General features: G+C 49.5%; 1 protein-coding gene across 1 annotated transcript in view; it reads right to left on the reverse strand.

The window, feature by feature from the left end:
* Positions 1-16,402, reverse strand: part of LOC119955839 (prostaglandin G/H synthase 1-like) — a 165,852-nt gene that overhangs the window by 133,639 nt on the left and 15,811 nt on the right. The window contains exon 4 of the mRNA XM_038782441.1: positions 14,491-14,634. Coding sequence (XP_038638369.1) covers positions 14,491-14,634 — 144 coding nt within the window. The remainder of the gene's footprint in view (positions 1-14,490; positions 14,635-16,402) is intronic.

The following is a 16,402-nucleotide window of genomic DNA, read 5'->3' on the forward strand; positions in this document are numbered from 1 at the left end:
ATCCGCATCCTCAAGCAGACAACGCCAAAAAGGACTTCACACATTGGCTAGCTTGCTTTGAAGCATACATCGTGTCTGCGTCAGTCTCAATCTCAGAGGCACAGAAGCTCCAGATTCTGTACACGCGGCTGAGCTCCAACGTCTTTCCCCTCCGGGACTCGCCGACCTATGCAGAGGCCATGGCGCTACTGAAGAAGAATTACGCTCAGCAGACCAACAAGATCTACGCCTGGCACCTCCTGTCCACACAGCACCAACTTCCTGGTGAGTCTGTGGAAGATTTCTGGCGTGCCCTGATCGCCCTGGTGAGAGACTGTGACTGCCAGGCCATTTCGGCCACTGAACATTCGAACCTGCTGATGAGAGACGAGTTCGTTACAGACAGAGGGTCGAACTACATCTGATAGCGCCTCTTAGAAGGGGCCACGCTTGACCTCGCAGCGACCAAGAAACTAGCGCTCTCGCTCACAGTCGCCTCACGCAACGTACAGGCTTATGCCCCCGACCGCGCGGCCCACCCCTCCTGTGCATTATGGACCCTGCCAGCGGCCACCCCGTCGTGGACCCCATCAGCGACCGCCCCCAGCCAACCCCACATCTTCGCCGCGCGGCAGCCAACCAACCCCGGGGGACCCAAATGCTACTTCTGCAGACTGACACAACACTCCAGGCAACGCTGCCCTTCACGGAGCGCGCTCTGCAAGGCCTGTGGCAAGAAAGGACATTTCGCTGCAGTGTGCCAGGCCCGCTTAATTGCCGCTATTGTCCCTGCACCCCCACATGCAGCCAGTGGGCGCCGCCACCTTCCTCTCCTCAGACCACGTGCGGCCCGTGGGCGCCGCCATCTTGCTTGCCTCAGAACCAATGGGTAGCGCCACCTTGCCTGCCCCAGGACACGTGCGCTCGAGGGCGCCGACATCTTACCTGCCCCAGGACATGTGCGGACCGTGGGTGCCGTTATCTTACCGCCTCAGGACCCCTGCCCGTCGGGCACCTCATCAGGCCGCTCATCGCCTACAACTGCCGATGACCAGCCCGTCTCGCCTCCGTCATGATCGACCAGTCTCGACCGCACAACCTCGCGACTGCGTCGACAGAGGTGAAAGTCGACGGGGAGGAGATATCCTGCCTCCTGGACTCCGGGAGCACCAAGGGCTTCATCCACCCCGATACGGTAAGGCGCTGCTCCCTCGCGGTGCACCCCATTAACCAAAGAATCTCCCTGGCCTCCGGATCCCACTCCGTGGCGATCCGGGGGTACTGCATGTCCACCCTCACCATCCAGGACGTAGAGTTCAGCGGCTTCCGGCTCTACGTCCTCCCCAACCACTGCGCTGCCTTGCTATCGGCCTGGACTTCCAGTGCAACCTCCAGAGCCTGACCCTGAAATTTGGTGGGCCCCTACCACCCCTTACTGTTTGCGGCCTCAGGACCCTTAAGGTCGACCCTCTTTCTCTGTTGCAAACCTCACCCCGGATTGCAAACCCGTCGCCACCAGGAGCAGACGGTACAGCGCCCAGGACAGGACCTTCATCAGGTCCGAGGAACAGCGGCTGCTGCAGGAAGGCATCATTGAGGCCAGCAACAGCCCCTGGAGAGCCCAAGTGGTAGTGGTGAAAACCGGGGAGAAAAACAGGATGGTCTTTGATGACAGTCAGATCATCAATCGGTACATGCAGCTCCCTCGAATATCTGATATGGTCAATCAGATTGCACAGTACCGGGTCTTTTCGACAGTGGACCTGAAATCTGCCTACCACCAGCTCCCCATTCGCAAGGCGGACAGCCCATGCACTGCATTTGAAGCAGACGGCCGCCTTACCATTTCCTTAGGGTTCCCTTCGGCGTCACCAACGGAGTCTCGGTCTTCCAACGGGAGATGGACCGAATGGATGACCGGTACGGACTGCAGGCCACTTTCCCGTACCCGCACAACGTCACCATCTGCAGCTATGACCAGCAGGACCACGACGCTAACCTTTCCAAATTTCTCCACACCGCCAAATTCCTCAACCTAACTTACAACAAGGAGATGTGCGTGTTCAGGACCAACCAATTAGCCAACCTCGGCTATGTGGTTCAGAACGGAGTTCTAGGGCCCGACCCCGATCACATGTGCCCCCTCATGGAACTCCTCCTCCCCCACTGTCCCAAGGCCCTCAAACGATGCCTGGGGTTCTTTTCGTACTACGTCCAGTGGGTCCCTAACTATGTGGATAAGACCCGCCCACTTATCCACTCCACCACTTTTCCATTGAGGCTCACCAGGCCTTCAACCGTATCGAGGCCGACATCGCCACGGCCGCGATGCACGGGGTCGACGAGACGCTCTACTTCCAAGTCGAGAGCGATGCATCAGACGTCGCTCTGGCCGCCACCCTCAACCAGGCAGGCAGGTGGCATTATTTTCCCGCACCCTCCGTGCCTCTGAAATTCGTCACTCCTCCCTCAAAAAGGAGGCCCAAGCCATCGTAGAAGCTGTGCGACATTAAAGGCATTACCTGGCCGGCAGGAGATTCACTCTGCTCACTGACCAACGGTCGGTTGCCTTCATGTTTAACAACACACAGCGGGGCAAGATCAAAAATGATAAGATCTTGCGGTGGAGGATCGAGCTCTCCACCTTTAATTACAAGATTTTGTATCGCCCCGGTAAGCTCAACGAGCCCCCCGATGCCCTGTCCCGAGCTATATGTCCCAGTTCACAAGCAGACCGACTCCGGACCCTCCACGACGAACTCTGTCACCCAGGAGTTGAAGTGTTGGCTAGTGCAGACTTGAGAGATGAACAGACACTTCCAACACTGATGAAGGTTCAACTCAATTTTATTAACTACTTCTAACTAACTAACACACGATGACTGTGGGTCTAAATGATGCTAACTTAAACTAGAGACCTAAGCCTTGTCCGAACCAGTTGATTCTCTCAGCACGTGTTGTGCGTCTGTGCTGGGCTGGATGAGTTCTTGTTACACTCAGAGGCAGCACCCAGAATGAGCGGGAACCGTGGTGCCCTCTGCCTTTATAGTGGATGTATTCTAACTGGTGATTGGCTGCGGTGTTTGTACATGTTGATTGATCCCTGTGTGTGTCCATCAGTGTGTGTCTGTACCATGATATACTGGTGTATATTATGACAGGTGTCACCCGCTTTTACCACTTCATTAAGGCCCGCAATCTGCCCTACTCCATCGAGGAAGTCAGGGCTATCACCAGAGACTTTCAAGTCTGCGCCGTGTGCAAACCGCACTTCTACCGGCCAGACCGTGCGTGCCTGGTGAAGGCCTCCCGCCCCTTTGAACGCCTCAGCATGGATTTCAAAGGGCCCCTCCCCTCCACCGCCCGCAACACGTATTTTCTCAATGTGGTCGACGAGTATCCCCTATTCCCCTCCGCTGTCCCATGCCCCAATATGACGTCTGCCACCGTCATCAAAGCCCTCAACACCATCTTCGCTCTGTTTGGTTTCCCCGCCTACGTCCACAATGACCGGGGATCCTCATTTATAAGCTATGAGCTGTGCCAGTACCTGCTCAGCAGGGGCATTGCCTCGAGCAGGACGGCCAGCTACAGCCCCTGGGGATACGGGCAGGTGGAGCGGGAGAATGGGACGGTCTGGAAGGCCATCCAGCTTTCCCTATGGTCCAGAGATCTCCCGGCCTCCCGTTGGCAGGAGCTCCTCCCCGACGCACTTCACTCCATTCGGTCGCTCCTGTGCACTGCGACTAATGAAACCCCCCATAAACGTCTCTTTGCCTTCCCCAGGGAGTCCACCTCCGGGGTTTCGCTCCCAATGTGGCTGGCAGCTCCAGGACTCGTTCTCCTCCGCAAGCATGTGCGGCTCCACAAGGCGGACCCGTTGGCTGAGAGGGTACAGCTACTCCACGCCAACCCGCAGTACGCCTACATAGCGTACCCCGATGGCCGCCAAGACATAGTCTCCCTCAGGGACCTGGCAGCAGCTGGGTCCCCACACCCCCCCCCTCTCCCTGGCACCACCCTCCCTCCCCCCAGCGCAGCCCACCACAGCCCCCGCTCCAGGACAATCCATCCTCCCCTTGGACCCACCCGGGGATGAAGAGGATGTCGACACGCTCCCGGAGTCACCGAAGACCAAGCCGACGCCTGAGTCGCCACCAGCACTGTGGCACTCTCAAGGACAGATCAAGGCGCCCGATCGTCTGAATTTGTAACCTTCTCTGTAATTTTAAAGCCAATCTGTATGTAAATAGGTTTCCACCACTCCCACTGGACTCATTTTTAACAGGGGGTGAATGTGGTAGTCACCACTGTTGCATTATTTTGTATATACTGGTATTACGATAAGGCCCCTGTACTACAGGTATGGGGGTAGATTCCTGCCTGCTGGCTCCGCCCAGTAGGCGGAGTATAAATGCTCTCCGAACTGCAGCCATTTCGTCAGCTGCTGTAGGAGGCCACACATCTCTGTGTAATAAAGCCTCGATTACATTCTACTCTTGTCTCGTCGTAATTGATAGTGCATCACAGTGGTTCCCTGTTCACCCGGATACAAAGTTAGGGTGAGGGACTGGAAGTGTTAATTCCATCTCTCAGGGCCAGGAAGGCTCACCTCAGCAAACTGCCATCCACTCAGAGACCGACAGTTCTCCAGCACCAGCAACACCACTGGAAGTGGTGGTCACTGACAGTGCTGCACCTGGGGCTTGTTGGAGGTGTTTTGATTGAAGTAGGTAAGAATTTGGGGTCTTGCCAGAGCCACATTCGCAGGGCCTGGTGAGGGCTGGGGAAGTATTGTTTGAGAGGCCATTGGTGGAGGGGAACTTGGTAGGGGAACACCTTGTGGAGAGCCCTCCGATGGGTGTAGGGGCCTGCCAACCAGCATGGGAAAACATGCTGCACTGGACAAGTGTTGTGGGCCTTGCCTGCAATTAGTTAAATTCTGGCGGCAGGACAAGGCCCTTAATTCGGCAGTGGCTGAAGCTTAAGGGCTTCAATTGGCGCACTGGCAGACAGGCTGCCCGATGCCAAATCTGTCACTGTGGTGACAGGCAGTGGTGAGCAGATAGATAGCGGGCAAGCCGCTGATTGGATTTAACCTGCCTCCTTCCCCACCTTTAATCTTGCCATTGGGGGAAACATAAAATTCACCCCATATTTACTTTTCCCCCCCTTTTTGAACAAAGGCTTTGTAATGTTTTTTGATTGGGCTGACGTGAACAAAGAACATTAGGCTTTGTTTTATTAACAAAGCTATTTATTACTAACATTACATTAACTAATAATTAAAATGTCCAAGATGAATACAGTTGGAAATGAACGTCAATCACTAACTTAAACTCGTGCTACTTTAAACTGTGACTGCTAACAACTCCTGACAAACACCTTCTGAAGCAGCAAATGGTGCATCCCAGGTCCTGGGACTCCCGACTCGCCCCACCTGCTGGTCGGATGGTAGAACTACAACTGTAAAACATATAACTTATAATACACATGCAGTTCAGCTTCCGTGAAAAATATCTTTTCAAATTGGAGAAGGATAGAAAATGGAAAGGTGAAAGGAAGAGACGGGGACAGCTGGAATTTTTCAAAATGTTTCTCCTCAGACCAAAAAGGATGATGCTGAGGGTGGAAGCGATGTGTGAAAACATTGTAATAAGATTGGACACACAAAGTCAACATGCTGGAGATTACATGGAAAACCTACTGCAGTAATAGGGAATGGGAAATTTGCTGTGAGTTGGGAGACTTTGGGGTAAGACATGCTGATAGTTTTTGTGCAAATGGAAAAAATAAAGGACAGGTGTTAGCTGAAGGTGTGAAAATGTGTTCACAACCTCCCCAAAGGTATGTACAGGTTACAGAGATGTTTAAAGATTTCATTTGTGAGGGAAAAGTCTGTCCATGTGTACAGGGGACTGCTGGAAATATTTTTGAGCTTCTTCTGTGTTTCCCACAAATCTTTTCTTATGTGGGGATTAATGGGTGTTTCTCTGGTTGGCAATCAGTAGCTAGTGGTGTCCCTCAGGGATCAGTGTTGGGCCCACAATTGTTCACAATTTACATAGATGATGTGGAGTTGGGGACTAAGGGCAATGTGTCCAAGTTTGCAGATGACACTAAGATGAGTGGTAAAGCAAAAAGTGCAGAGGATACCGGAAGTCTGCAGAGGGATTTGGATAGGTTAAGTGAATGGGCTAGGGTCTGGCAGATGGAATACAATGTTGAAAAATATGAGGTTATCCATTTTGGTAGGAATAACAGCAAAAGGGATTATTATTTAAATGATAAAATATTAAAACATGCTGCTGTGCAGAGAGACCTGGGTGTGCTAGTGCATGAGTCGCAAAAAGTTGGTTTACAGGTGCAAGAGGTGATTAAGAAGGCAAATGGAATTTTGTCCTTCATTGCTAGAGGGATGGAGTTTAAAACCAGGGAGGTTATGCTGCAATTGTATACGGTGTTAGTGAGGCCTCACCTGGAGTATTGTGTTGAGTTTTGGTCTCCTAACCTGAGAAAGGACGTACTGGTGCTGGAGGGTGTGCAGAGGAGATTCACTAGGTTAATCCCAGTGCTGAAGGGGTTGGATTAAGAGGAGAGGTTGAGTAGACGGGGATTGTACTCGTTGGAATTTAGAAGGATGAGGGGGGATCTTATAGAAACATATAAAATTATGAAGGGAATAGATAGGATAGATGCGGGCAGGTTGTTTCCACTGGCGGGTGAAAGCAGAACTAGGGGGCATAGCCTCAAAATAAGGGGAAGTAGATTTAGGTCTGAGTTTAGGAAGAACTTCTTCACCCAAAGGGTTGTGAATCTGTAGAATTCCTTGCCCAGTGAAGCAGTTGAGGCTCCTTCATTAAATGTTTTTAAGATAGAGATAGATAGCTTTTTGAAGAATAAAGGGATTAAGGATTATGGTGTTCGGGCCGGAAAGTGGAGCTGAGTCGACAAAAGATCAGCCATGATCTCATTGAATGGTGGAGCAGGCCCGAGGGGCCAGATGGCCTACTCCTGCTCCTAGTTCTTATGTTCTTATGTATTTTTCCTCATATCTATTCTCTTTACTTTTATATCCCTTCTCACTTTCGCTCTCTGCATTCTGCCAGGGTGTTGACTGTATTCTGTAACTGACCTTTGCCATAACCTTCCTGTTTCATTTTAGCCTCTATTTGCTTTGTCATCCAGGGAACGCTAGCTTTTGATGCTCTGCGTTTCCTCGTTTTGGGAATAAACTTAGTTTGTCCCCGACATATCACTGCTTGGGTGATGTGCCATTGTTCATTTAAACCTTCTGAACTTGAAAGTGGATAAAATGTTATATCAGCTTGGATGCACAATTTAAACCTCACAGAGTAAAATTCAGACACAGTAATTTACAACACAATCCTGGATTATGGTTGGCAATGGTTCAGGTCATGGACATGGTTAAAAGCAATATCCTTCCCTTCCAACACTTCATTTCCTGCGATTCAAACTCAGCTGCAATGCGCAAGGGAAGTTCTGCAACACCTCTGCATTAAAAGAATTGCCAGAGCAACACAAATGGCCCTTCTTAAAGGAGCACAGAATGTTCTGACCAGAGGAGTATGAAAAGCTCAAAGAGAAAGATAAGTCCACGGTGAGGTTAGTTTCCCTCCCAGCCACTCTCATTCTTCTCTCGTACACATATTTCCATCTCCGTCTGGTCAACCAGGATCAATCCTTATCCTGTAGTCGGTGCCGTTCAACGGTTCCCAGCCGATAGCAATCAGGAGTGGGAACAATGGCGAAACATTTGCTTTCCTAACCCACAGTGAGCTGGCAACAACAGCAAACCTGGCTGACGAGAGCTAAATGAGCACAAAACGGACATTAAACCATGAGGGGACCCTTTCTGAACTTTGGTGGCTCACCTGCTGAGAGAAACTGTGATTTTTTGTTGTTGTTTTCTCTCTCTTCATTCCCCTTTCAATTCTTTGTGCCACCACTCTATACACACTTATCTTCCGAACTACCCAATCTACAGCTTGCCGTTCTATTACAATGTTCCACTGAGTATGTACACATTTAAAATTGCTCGACGGTCTCCAAGATTTGAGAACAGGTGCATCATTTCAATCAGAGAAAAATGTACCGCACCACAGCCTGCAGTCCAAGGACAACCTGCTCTCTTGCGTGTCTGGTGAAATTGGGTGAAAGTGAGTTGAACCCCAAACTACTGCAATCACTGTACCGCCGTGTGTTTGTCTGAATTTAAAAACTGCCGTCCTTCATTTCAATGCACAAATCCAGTAGTCACGTTGGAGAAAACATCACCATGATAATTTCATGAGGTGAGCAGAGTCCTTGGCAGGAGCGATGTAGTTGAGTCTCTTCAGTCTGGCTCAATGATACATGTAATATGACAAACACACCTGATGCCAATGTGACTCAGATCTAACTGACAATGTAGCTTTGAAAAAACATCCCCCAAAGTAACCAGCCCCTGATGCTGGATCTGGCTATTGAAAAGTACATCTGACACAGGTTAACATTCTTTGCTGTACATTTAGTTAGCCACACACCATTGCTAAACATCCCATACAGTGCAGAAGGAGGCCATTCAGCCCACTGAGTCTTCACTGACCCTCCAAAAGAGCACTCTACCTAGGTCCACTCCCCCGCCCTATCCCTGAAAACCCCGCCCATTGATCATGGCCAATCCACCTAACCTGCACGTCTTTGGACACTGAGGGGCAATTTAGCATGGCCAATCCACCTAGCCTGCATATCTTTGGACAGTGGGGGGAAACTGGAGCACCCGAGGAAACCGACGCAGACACAGGGGAAAAGTGCAAACTCCACACAGACAATCACCCAAGGTCGGAATCGAACACAGGTCCCAGCCGCTGTGAGGCAGCTCACCACCGTGCTGCCTATTCACTGATTTTCCAAAACAGTTTAGATTTAGTTTATCTAATCTCTGCGCTCAGGCGAACAAGGGTTGCCAGTTAAGACTGTGGGCTTTTGCTGGGATATTTGCTGGACATGATAAATTGCCCCTTAGTGTCCAGGGAAGGATGGACATGGGAAAAGTTCTCATTCGAAGGGTCGATGCAGACTCGATGAGCAAAATGGCCTCCTTCTGCAGTGTAGGAATTCTATGAGAACCCCTCTCGCTCTTGGTATACAATGTCTGCAAATCCAGGTAATCAGCTCTTAAGAAAAGAAAATCACACAGGGGTTGGTACTCAGTTCTCCCATACATGGAGACTGCTAAAGTATATTTTATAAAGTATATGTATAATTTTTCCCTTTACTGCTGGCCCGTGCAAAGTTCAAGACTTACTTATGTATCATAACTTTTGGTAAGAGTTGAGGTTTGGGGGATGGTATCAATTTAAAATTCAAAACTGAACCCACTGTTTCCTGCGACCTAATTTTCCAGAAGGCATTGAAACAGATACATTTTTGTAACCGCCTCACGTTGTCTCTCCTTGTTCCTAAATGTGTTGACTTTCCACTGGGATTTGCATCAAGAGCGGAAAAGTGTTAGCTTGCTCTTCACCCCAGCACTTCAAAATAAATGTTGTCAAACTATTCAGACCAGTGGCCTAGTCAGATCCTCATATTGACACAAGCTCATGGCCTGCAAGATCCATTGGAAAGAGATCAAGAGCAGGAGTCCTGGCTGACTTTTCTCTTCCTAATCCAGGGGCACAGAGTCCAACTGAAGGAACTCAAACTCGCTCCCCTTTGACAATAGCCTCAGCCAGGAATTGAATCTGAGGCTGTAACATGACTGTGATAACACTTATGAGGATCATGAGGAATTCTCATTGATCTCCCCATGCGGCTCGTAGAGAATGGGGGTCCCAAGGTAACGTGTGGAGGCCCGTGCAGCTGTGACACGCTATCATGCCCTTTGAACGCCCTCTCAGATTCGAACCGTCCGTTCCTGTTAGTCCCGGGCTGGGACACTGCTGTTGTATGCCGAGAATGCAACTTAACTTTTGAGTTAAAATAAAACTAGTTTAACCTTTAACTTTGTGGCTCCTGGATTGTGACAGACAGTGACAAAGATCTGAACCATCAGAGGAGAGAGAGGGAGACAGCTCTAAGAAAAAGGTCAATTCAGGTTCGACTTTCTTACTGAAGCAGAGAAATATGCCACATGTCCTGAAACCCTAGAGGAGAAAACAAAACATGCCCTGTCTGGACAAGCCTGTCGGCTCTCAGTATGTAATGCTTCTTCAGACCATTGCGGGGTTAAAAATTTACCAGGTCTTGGAACTCTTGCTATGTGGTTTAAGTTGTGTTGTCTGGACAAAGCTAATAGGTCTGAATGAATGCTGCTGTAATTTCAATTTACCAGACAGAATGGGATATTGGACAATGCTTCAAAGTGCTTCAGAACTTGGCTGCTGTGTTAAAAAAATGTTTTAGCTTCAGGCACCGCACTATATCGTGCCCAATCCACTGGTGTACTGTATCTGCAGCACTATGAATGTCGACAAAGGAATTTTGCTTTCTTAAGCCTGGCTTAATTTAAGCATCATCCCACAGCATCCAGATTGGTCATGTGATGACTACGTTGGAGAGAGTAGGCCACACTGGTAAGAGTAGGCCACATTGATCCTGCTCTGCGGTTAAGAAGATCATGGCGGAACTTCAATTCCCTATCCTCAGGTGACTGGCACAAAAATACAGTGGCTGGCACAAAAAATATGCAAATAGGAAATACAGTCAAACTATGGGCAAACTATGGGCCTAAACAGCCTTTGATGAATGGTGAGATGGGTGTAAGAAGGGCAGTGCTACATGGTTAACAGGATGTGGTGATGAGCCTCAGCCTGGTCAGCCTCGGACGGCACGGTGGCATTGTGGTTAAAACTGCTGCCTCACAGCACCAGGGACCCAGTTGGTCTGGTTAGCAAGTTTGGGGATAGTGATAAAGATTCTCAGAGAATATAGCAGGATATAGATAGGCTGCAAAATTGTGCGGCGAAATGGCAGATGGAATTTAACCCTGGCAAATGCGAGGTGATGCATTTTGGGAGATCCAATTCAGGCGGGAGCTATAAAATAAATGTGAGGTGGTTGAGGCAGATACGTTAGCGACCTTTAAGACTTATCTGGATAGACACATGAACAGACTGGGAATTGAAGGATACAGCGATTGGTCTAGATAGGACACGTGATCGGTGCAGGCTTGGAGGGCCAAAGGACCTGTTCCTGTGCTGTATTGTTCTTTGTTCTTGTACAATTCCTGCCTTGGGTCACTGTCTGTGAGGAGTTTGTACGTTCTCCTTGTTTCTGTGTGGGTTTCCTACGGTTGCTCAGGTTTCCTCCCATAATCCAAAGATGTACAGTTTAGGTGGATTGACCATACTAAATTATTCCTTGGTGTCCAAAAGGTTAGGTGGGATTATTGGGTTTTCGGGATAGGGTGTGGGGGGGGGGGGGGGGGGGGGGGGGGGGGTGTGCCTAGATAGGGTGCTCTTTGAGACTGTCGGTGCTGACTTGGTGGGCCGAATAGCCTCCTTCTGCACTGTAGGGATTCTATGATAATAATACTATGGCTACAAAAGCAGGTCAGAGGCGAGGAATCCTGCGGCGAGCAACTGACCTCCTGACTCCCCAAAGCCTGTCCACCATCTACAAGGAACAAGTCAGGAGTGTAATGAATATTCTCCACTTGCCTGGATGTGTGCAGTTCCAACAACACTTAAGGAGCTCAACACCATCCAGGGGAAAGCAGCACGCTTGATTGGCACTCCTTCTTCAAATAATCACTCCTACCGCGATGAACAGTGCCAACCATGTGTACCATCTACAAGATGCACTGCAGGATCTCACCAACACTCCTCATGCAGCACTTTCTACATTCTTGGCTGCTACCATCCCGAAGAACAAGGGCAGCAGACACATGACTGGACATGATAAATTGCCCCGATGCTTGCTGAGTACTTCCAGCATTTTTCGATTTTATTTGGACTCAGCACTGGATTTTCAATCCATTGATGGTTAAATACAAGTCTTGTGGGCACCAGGGTTGTCAACTCTGTTTGGACGTATTCCAGGAGGTTCAATAGCATGATCTCCGACCGCAAAGCAGCACGTCCACTCCCACCCTCCCCGCACTGCTCGCCAACATGTCCATCCTCATGGCGCGCTGCCTTCCCACCAATTGGCAATCGGGCAAGCATTATTTCCCGGACCTTATTCCAGTGTGGTCCTATTTCATGCCACATATTTTGTGGGGGATTTATTGATTCATGAACTGCCCTTTATTTTCCAGGCAGGGACGACTGATGGGTGAATAGGGGATTGGTTGGGGGGGGGAAGGGGGGGGGATCCGTTATGGGGGAATGGGGGGGAGTCTCTGTTATGGGGAGTGGGTGGGATCACCCTCATGCATGCGTACTGTGGGAGGACAGGGGGTGACTCAGCAATTCCAAGGGTGAGGCAGGGGAGGATGCACCTACTTGCCAGTGGGTGGGGGGTTGGGGGGGGGCAAGAACTGCATTATACAGTGAGGGGACCAGCTGGCGGACCTCGCTATTGTGCCGCCGCTCAAAACGGCTGCCCAATAGCAAGGGATCATCTCCCAAATGGAGAATTCAGCCACAAAAGATCAGCCATGATCTCACCGAATGGTGGAGCAGGCTCGAGGGGCCAGATGGCCTACTCCTGCTCCTAGTTCTTATGTTCTTAAATCTCTGATAAGAATCCTGCAGCATTGCTGACAGTGACTGGAGGGGCTCTCCTCAATCGTGCCAGCGTGCACCTTTCAACAGAGAGATCGAGAGGATCGAGAGAATTAGGCAGTGGGCTGTGCGTAGAAGATAGTTTCAAGCTTTGGGTAGAGTTGTTCTGCTGGGGATTCCATTCTGAAATGCAACCTTTGGACATGCTGTGCCGCTGCAGAATTTTCTATTTGTCTTTCAATTCTACAGTGATTTTCGATAATTGCTCATTGGCCCTGTCCTCGGAGAAGCAAAAAAAAACGTACCGGGTGAACAATTCTATCAAGTATGGACTTTGTCTCCAAGAACAGGTTGTCTGCTTGCTGCACCCTTTAAAAAATATTAGCACGTGCAAAGCAAATTGGCTGTACAAATAAAACACAAAACTGTACATGAAAAAAACAAGCACTGAACAAAGAACATGAATAGTGTAGCAACTACTGTACAATCCAAATAAAGGATTAAGGATGAATTATTTTACACAGACACTAATGGATATGTGGCTATTGCTGCTACGTGAAATGACTGGAGTAGATAGCATGTGTGCACCCGTGTGGAGTGTAAACGCTGACATAGATTAATTGTGCTAAGACCCTGTTTCCGTGTTGTAAGTTCGGTGTACTCATTTGTAAATCCCTGTGATTACATTGACAATGGAAACAGACAACAGCCTGAATTTCAAGCTCCTCTGCCAGCAGGAAGCATGAAATAGCACAACTGGACCTCCCACCGGGTTTCTGCCCACCCCACCTCTCAGCGATTTCCTGCTGGGGTGGGTGAGGTTTCGGATGTGCCACCTGACTTTGCCCTAATTGAGGCCAATTATTGACCAATTAAGAGTTGTTCCTCTCCCGGCCTCAATTTGTGGCTGGTGCGAGGATTTCCCAGGATTGCGGGAAGCCCGGAAATGATCGGGTTTAGGCCTGGGGGAGGGGGGGGGGGGGGGGGTGGAGTGGCGCCTTCTGGTTTTGGGCAACTAACCTTCATTTCCTGCACTGACAGGCACAGCTTGTCAGTACAGGAAGAGGTCGGCCACCATTTTTAAATGCTGCCCCAATTTTGCAAGCTCCCAACGCAGCCTCTGGATGGACCTCCCCGCTCCCAACACCAACTTAGTTGTTAGGGGGTCCTCGAGTCCCCGTCACCCCACATCGTAAGGGCAGGGCAGCCCCGGGCCTGATCTCCGACACGGGCAACCTGCCACCTGGGCACCTTTGCACTGCCAGGGTGCCGGCTGGTAGTGCCAACATGCCCGGGTGGTAGCGGGAGCACCAGGTTGCCAGGTGCCTCCGGTGGGCTGGGAGACCCCCATGGTGCCTGCTCCACGTTTGTGTGGACCAGTGCTGAATGGCGCCGTGGCGAAGACTCCCGGGTGCGAGCAGGCTAACTGCTTACTTAAATATGCAAATTTGGATCACGCCCAGCGAGGACAGGATTCAGATTGCGACGTCTCGCGACATCTAACGCGATCTCGCGAGGCATCCCGAGCATCGCAAATCTCGTGAAGGGCCTCTTCGCGTCCCCAGTCGGGTGCCACTAGGCCGTACGATAATGCCCGTTGTTTCCCAAATTGCCGAATGTTTTGCCATTTACCGGTCGCGAAGAATGTAAGATCTCAATAAAATCAGGAGTGACAGTATGAACTTTAAAATGAGGACTGAATTGGGTGACTTGATCCGCTTCCCCCTCTTACCCTGCAGCTCATATATACAGTTTTGATGCACAGGTAAAATGATTCAAAAGGCAATGTTGTCTTATAACTGCCACTGCTTAGATGCAAGATTAATTAAAGGCAACTTACCTGTCAAAACATGTCGCATGATTGAATCCCTGATAAATGAAATGCCACTTAGGATATCCCAAAACCACTTATAATGCGTCAGCATATGATGCACAAAACTGCGGCTTGGCTTCAGAAATGTGTGAATTTGTGACCAAAAAGAAGCTGCAATTAGAAATTATGTCACTTAGATCAAATCAGCCATTGCTAGCATTGTTAATAAAATTCAAACTTTCACCCTTGACTCTTCTGATTTATTTATTGCGCCCATACACATTTAGTGGCCCCCGATACTTCAACAATCCTAACTGGACATTAAAAAGTTGTTTTTTTTGCCATTTTTCTGACTGTCGTAAGGCGGACCTGCTTCTTTCTACATTTAGGATTTAGGAAAATATGCTTTTTCCATTAGATAATGGAAAACGGTCACCCTGCCCATGGGGCCCCGGAAAAAATAGTGCTTGAAAACATTCACATGAATCACAAAAGATGCTGCGACATGATGAGTTTTGCGTATTTGCATCATTGCAGTTTATTGTAAACAAATTCTTAATATGTTTGCCAAACAGCCGTGAAGGAAAGATTACACTTCTGATGGATCTAGCATTTATTGTGCTTTCCAGTCCTAGCATGGCTGAAGTATTAAAAAAGACTGGCGTTTGGGTAGTGCTTTTCACGGTCACTGGATGTCTCAAAACCCTTCACAGCCAATTAGGTGAGTGGGATTCTCCGGCCGCGCCTGCTCGGCGACCGGATATACCCGCCCGAGGCGAACGGACCTTGACAGGTCCACGTCCCGCCCGGGGCCATCTTGCTGCGGAAGGGACGGAAGAATCCAGCCCTGTATCTTTGAAGTTGTAATGTAGAAATTCAGCAGCCAATTTGCACAGAGCAAACTCCCACAGACACCAATGTTTGTGCTGATGTTAATTCAGGGATAAATATTGACCAGGGCACCAGGGATAATAACCTTTATTCGGGTCACAAGAAGGCTTACATTAACACTGCAATGAAGTTACTGTGACAATCCCCCCGTCGCCACACTCCGGCGCCTGTTCGGGTACACTGAAGGAGAATTCAGAATGTCAAATTCACCCAACAAGTACGTCTTTCGGGACTTTGTGGGAGGAAACCGGGGCACCCGGATGAATGCCATGCAGACACGAGGAGAACGTGCAGACTCCGCACAAACAATGACCCAAGCCGGGAATCGAACCTGGGACCCTGGCGCCGTGAAGCAGCTGTGCTAACCACTGTGCTACCGTGCCACCCATGAAGTCCCCGGCTCTTCATCGAAATAGTGCCATGGAACCCTATTAAGAAAATGATCTTAAAGCTGGGTTTCTTCCACAATGAAAACCCCCACTAGTTTACTGATGTGCTTCAGAGAAGGTAACCTATCCCTCCCCTAATTTGGCCCACATACTACCCCAGTTCCAAATCACCCATTTGATTCTCAATGCCAGCTAGAGATGGCCGATAAATACTGCTCGTGCTGCCCACATCTCAAGAACAAATAAAAAGCAATATGAAGCCACACTGAGTCCTTAAAGAGTTGGATGGAGTCAGGGAACAGATTGCTCCCTTATAACCTTTAGATTTAAGGGACGTCTTGAGTTCTTTTTGAGTCCACCATTCCACAGTAAGCACGTTCGAAAAAATAAAACATTTATTGATAGAATAAACATTACTCAGAACAAAATACATGTTCAATATCAGAACTTGAGGATGGCGGGTTCCTGGGGTGGCACAGAGCAGGGCATTAGGAAATTGGGAGACCTGTTCATTGACGGGAGGTTCGCGAGCCTTGGTGAACTGGAGGAGAAGTTTGAGCTCCCCCCGGGGAATATGTTCAGGTACCTTCAGGTCAAGGCGTTTGCTAGGCGACAGGTGGAGGGGTTCCCTTTGCTGCCCCCGTGGGGGGTAAGGGATA

The sequence above is a fragment of the Scyliorhinus canicula genome, chromosome 21 (genome assembly GCF_902713615.1).
Source record: "Scyliorhinus canicula chromosome 21, sScyCan1.1, whole genome shotgun sequence".
NCBI lineage: Eukaryota > Metazoa > Chordata > Chondrichthyes > Carcharhiniformes > Scyliorhinidae > Scyliorhinus > Scyliorhinus canicula.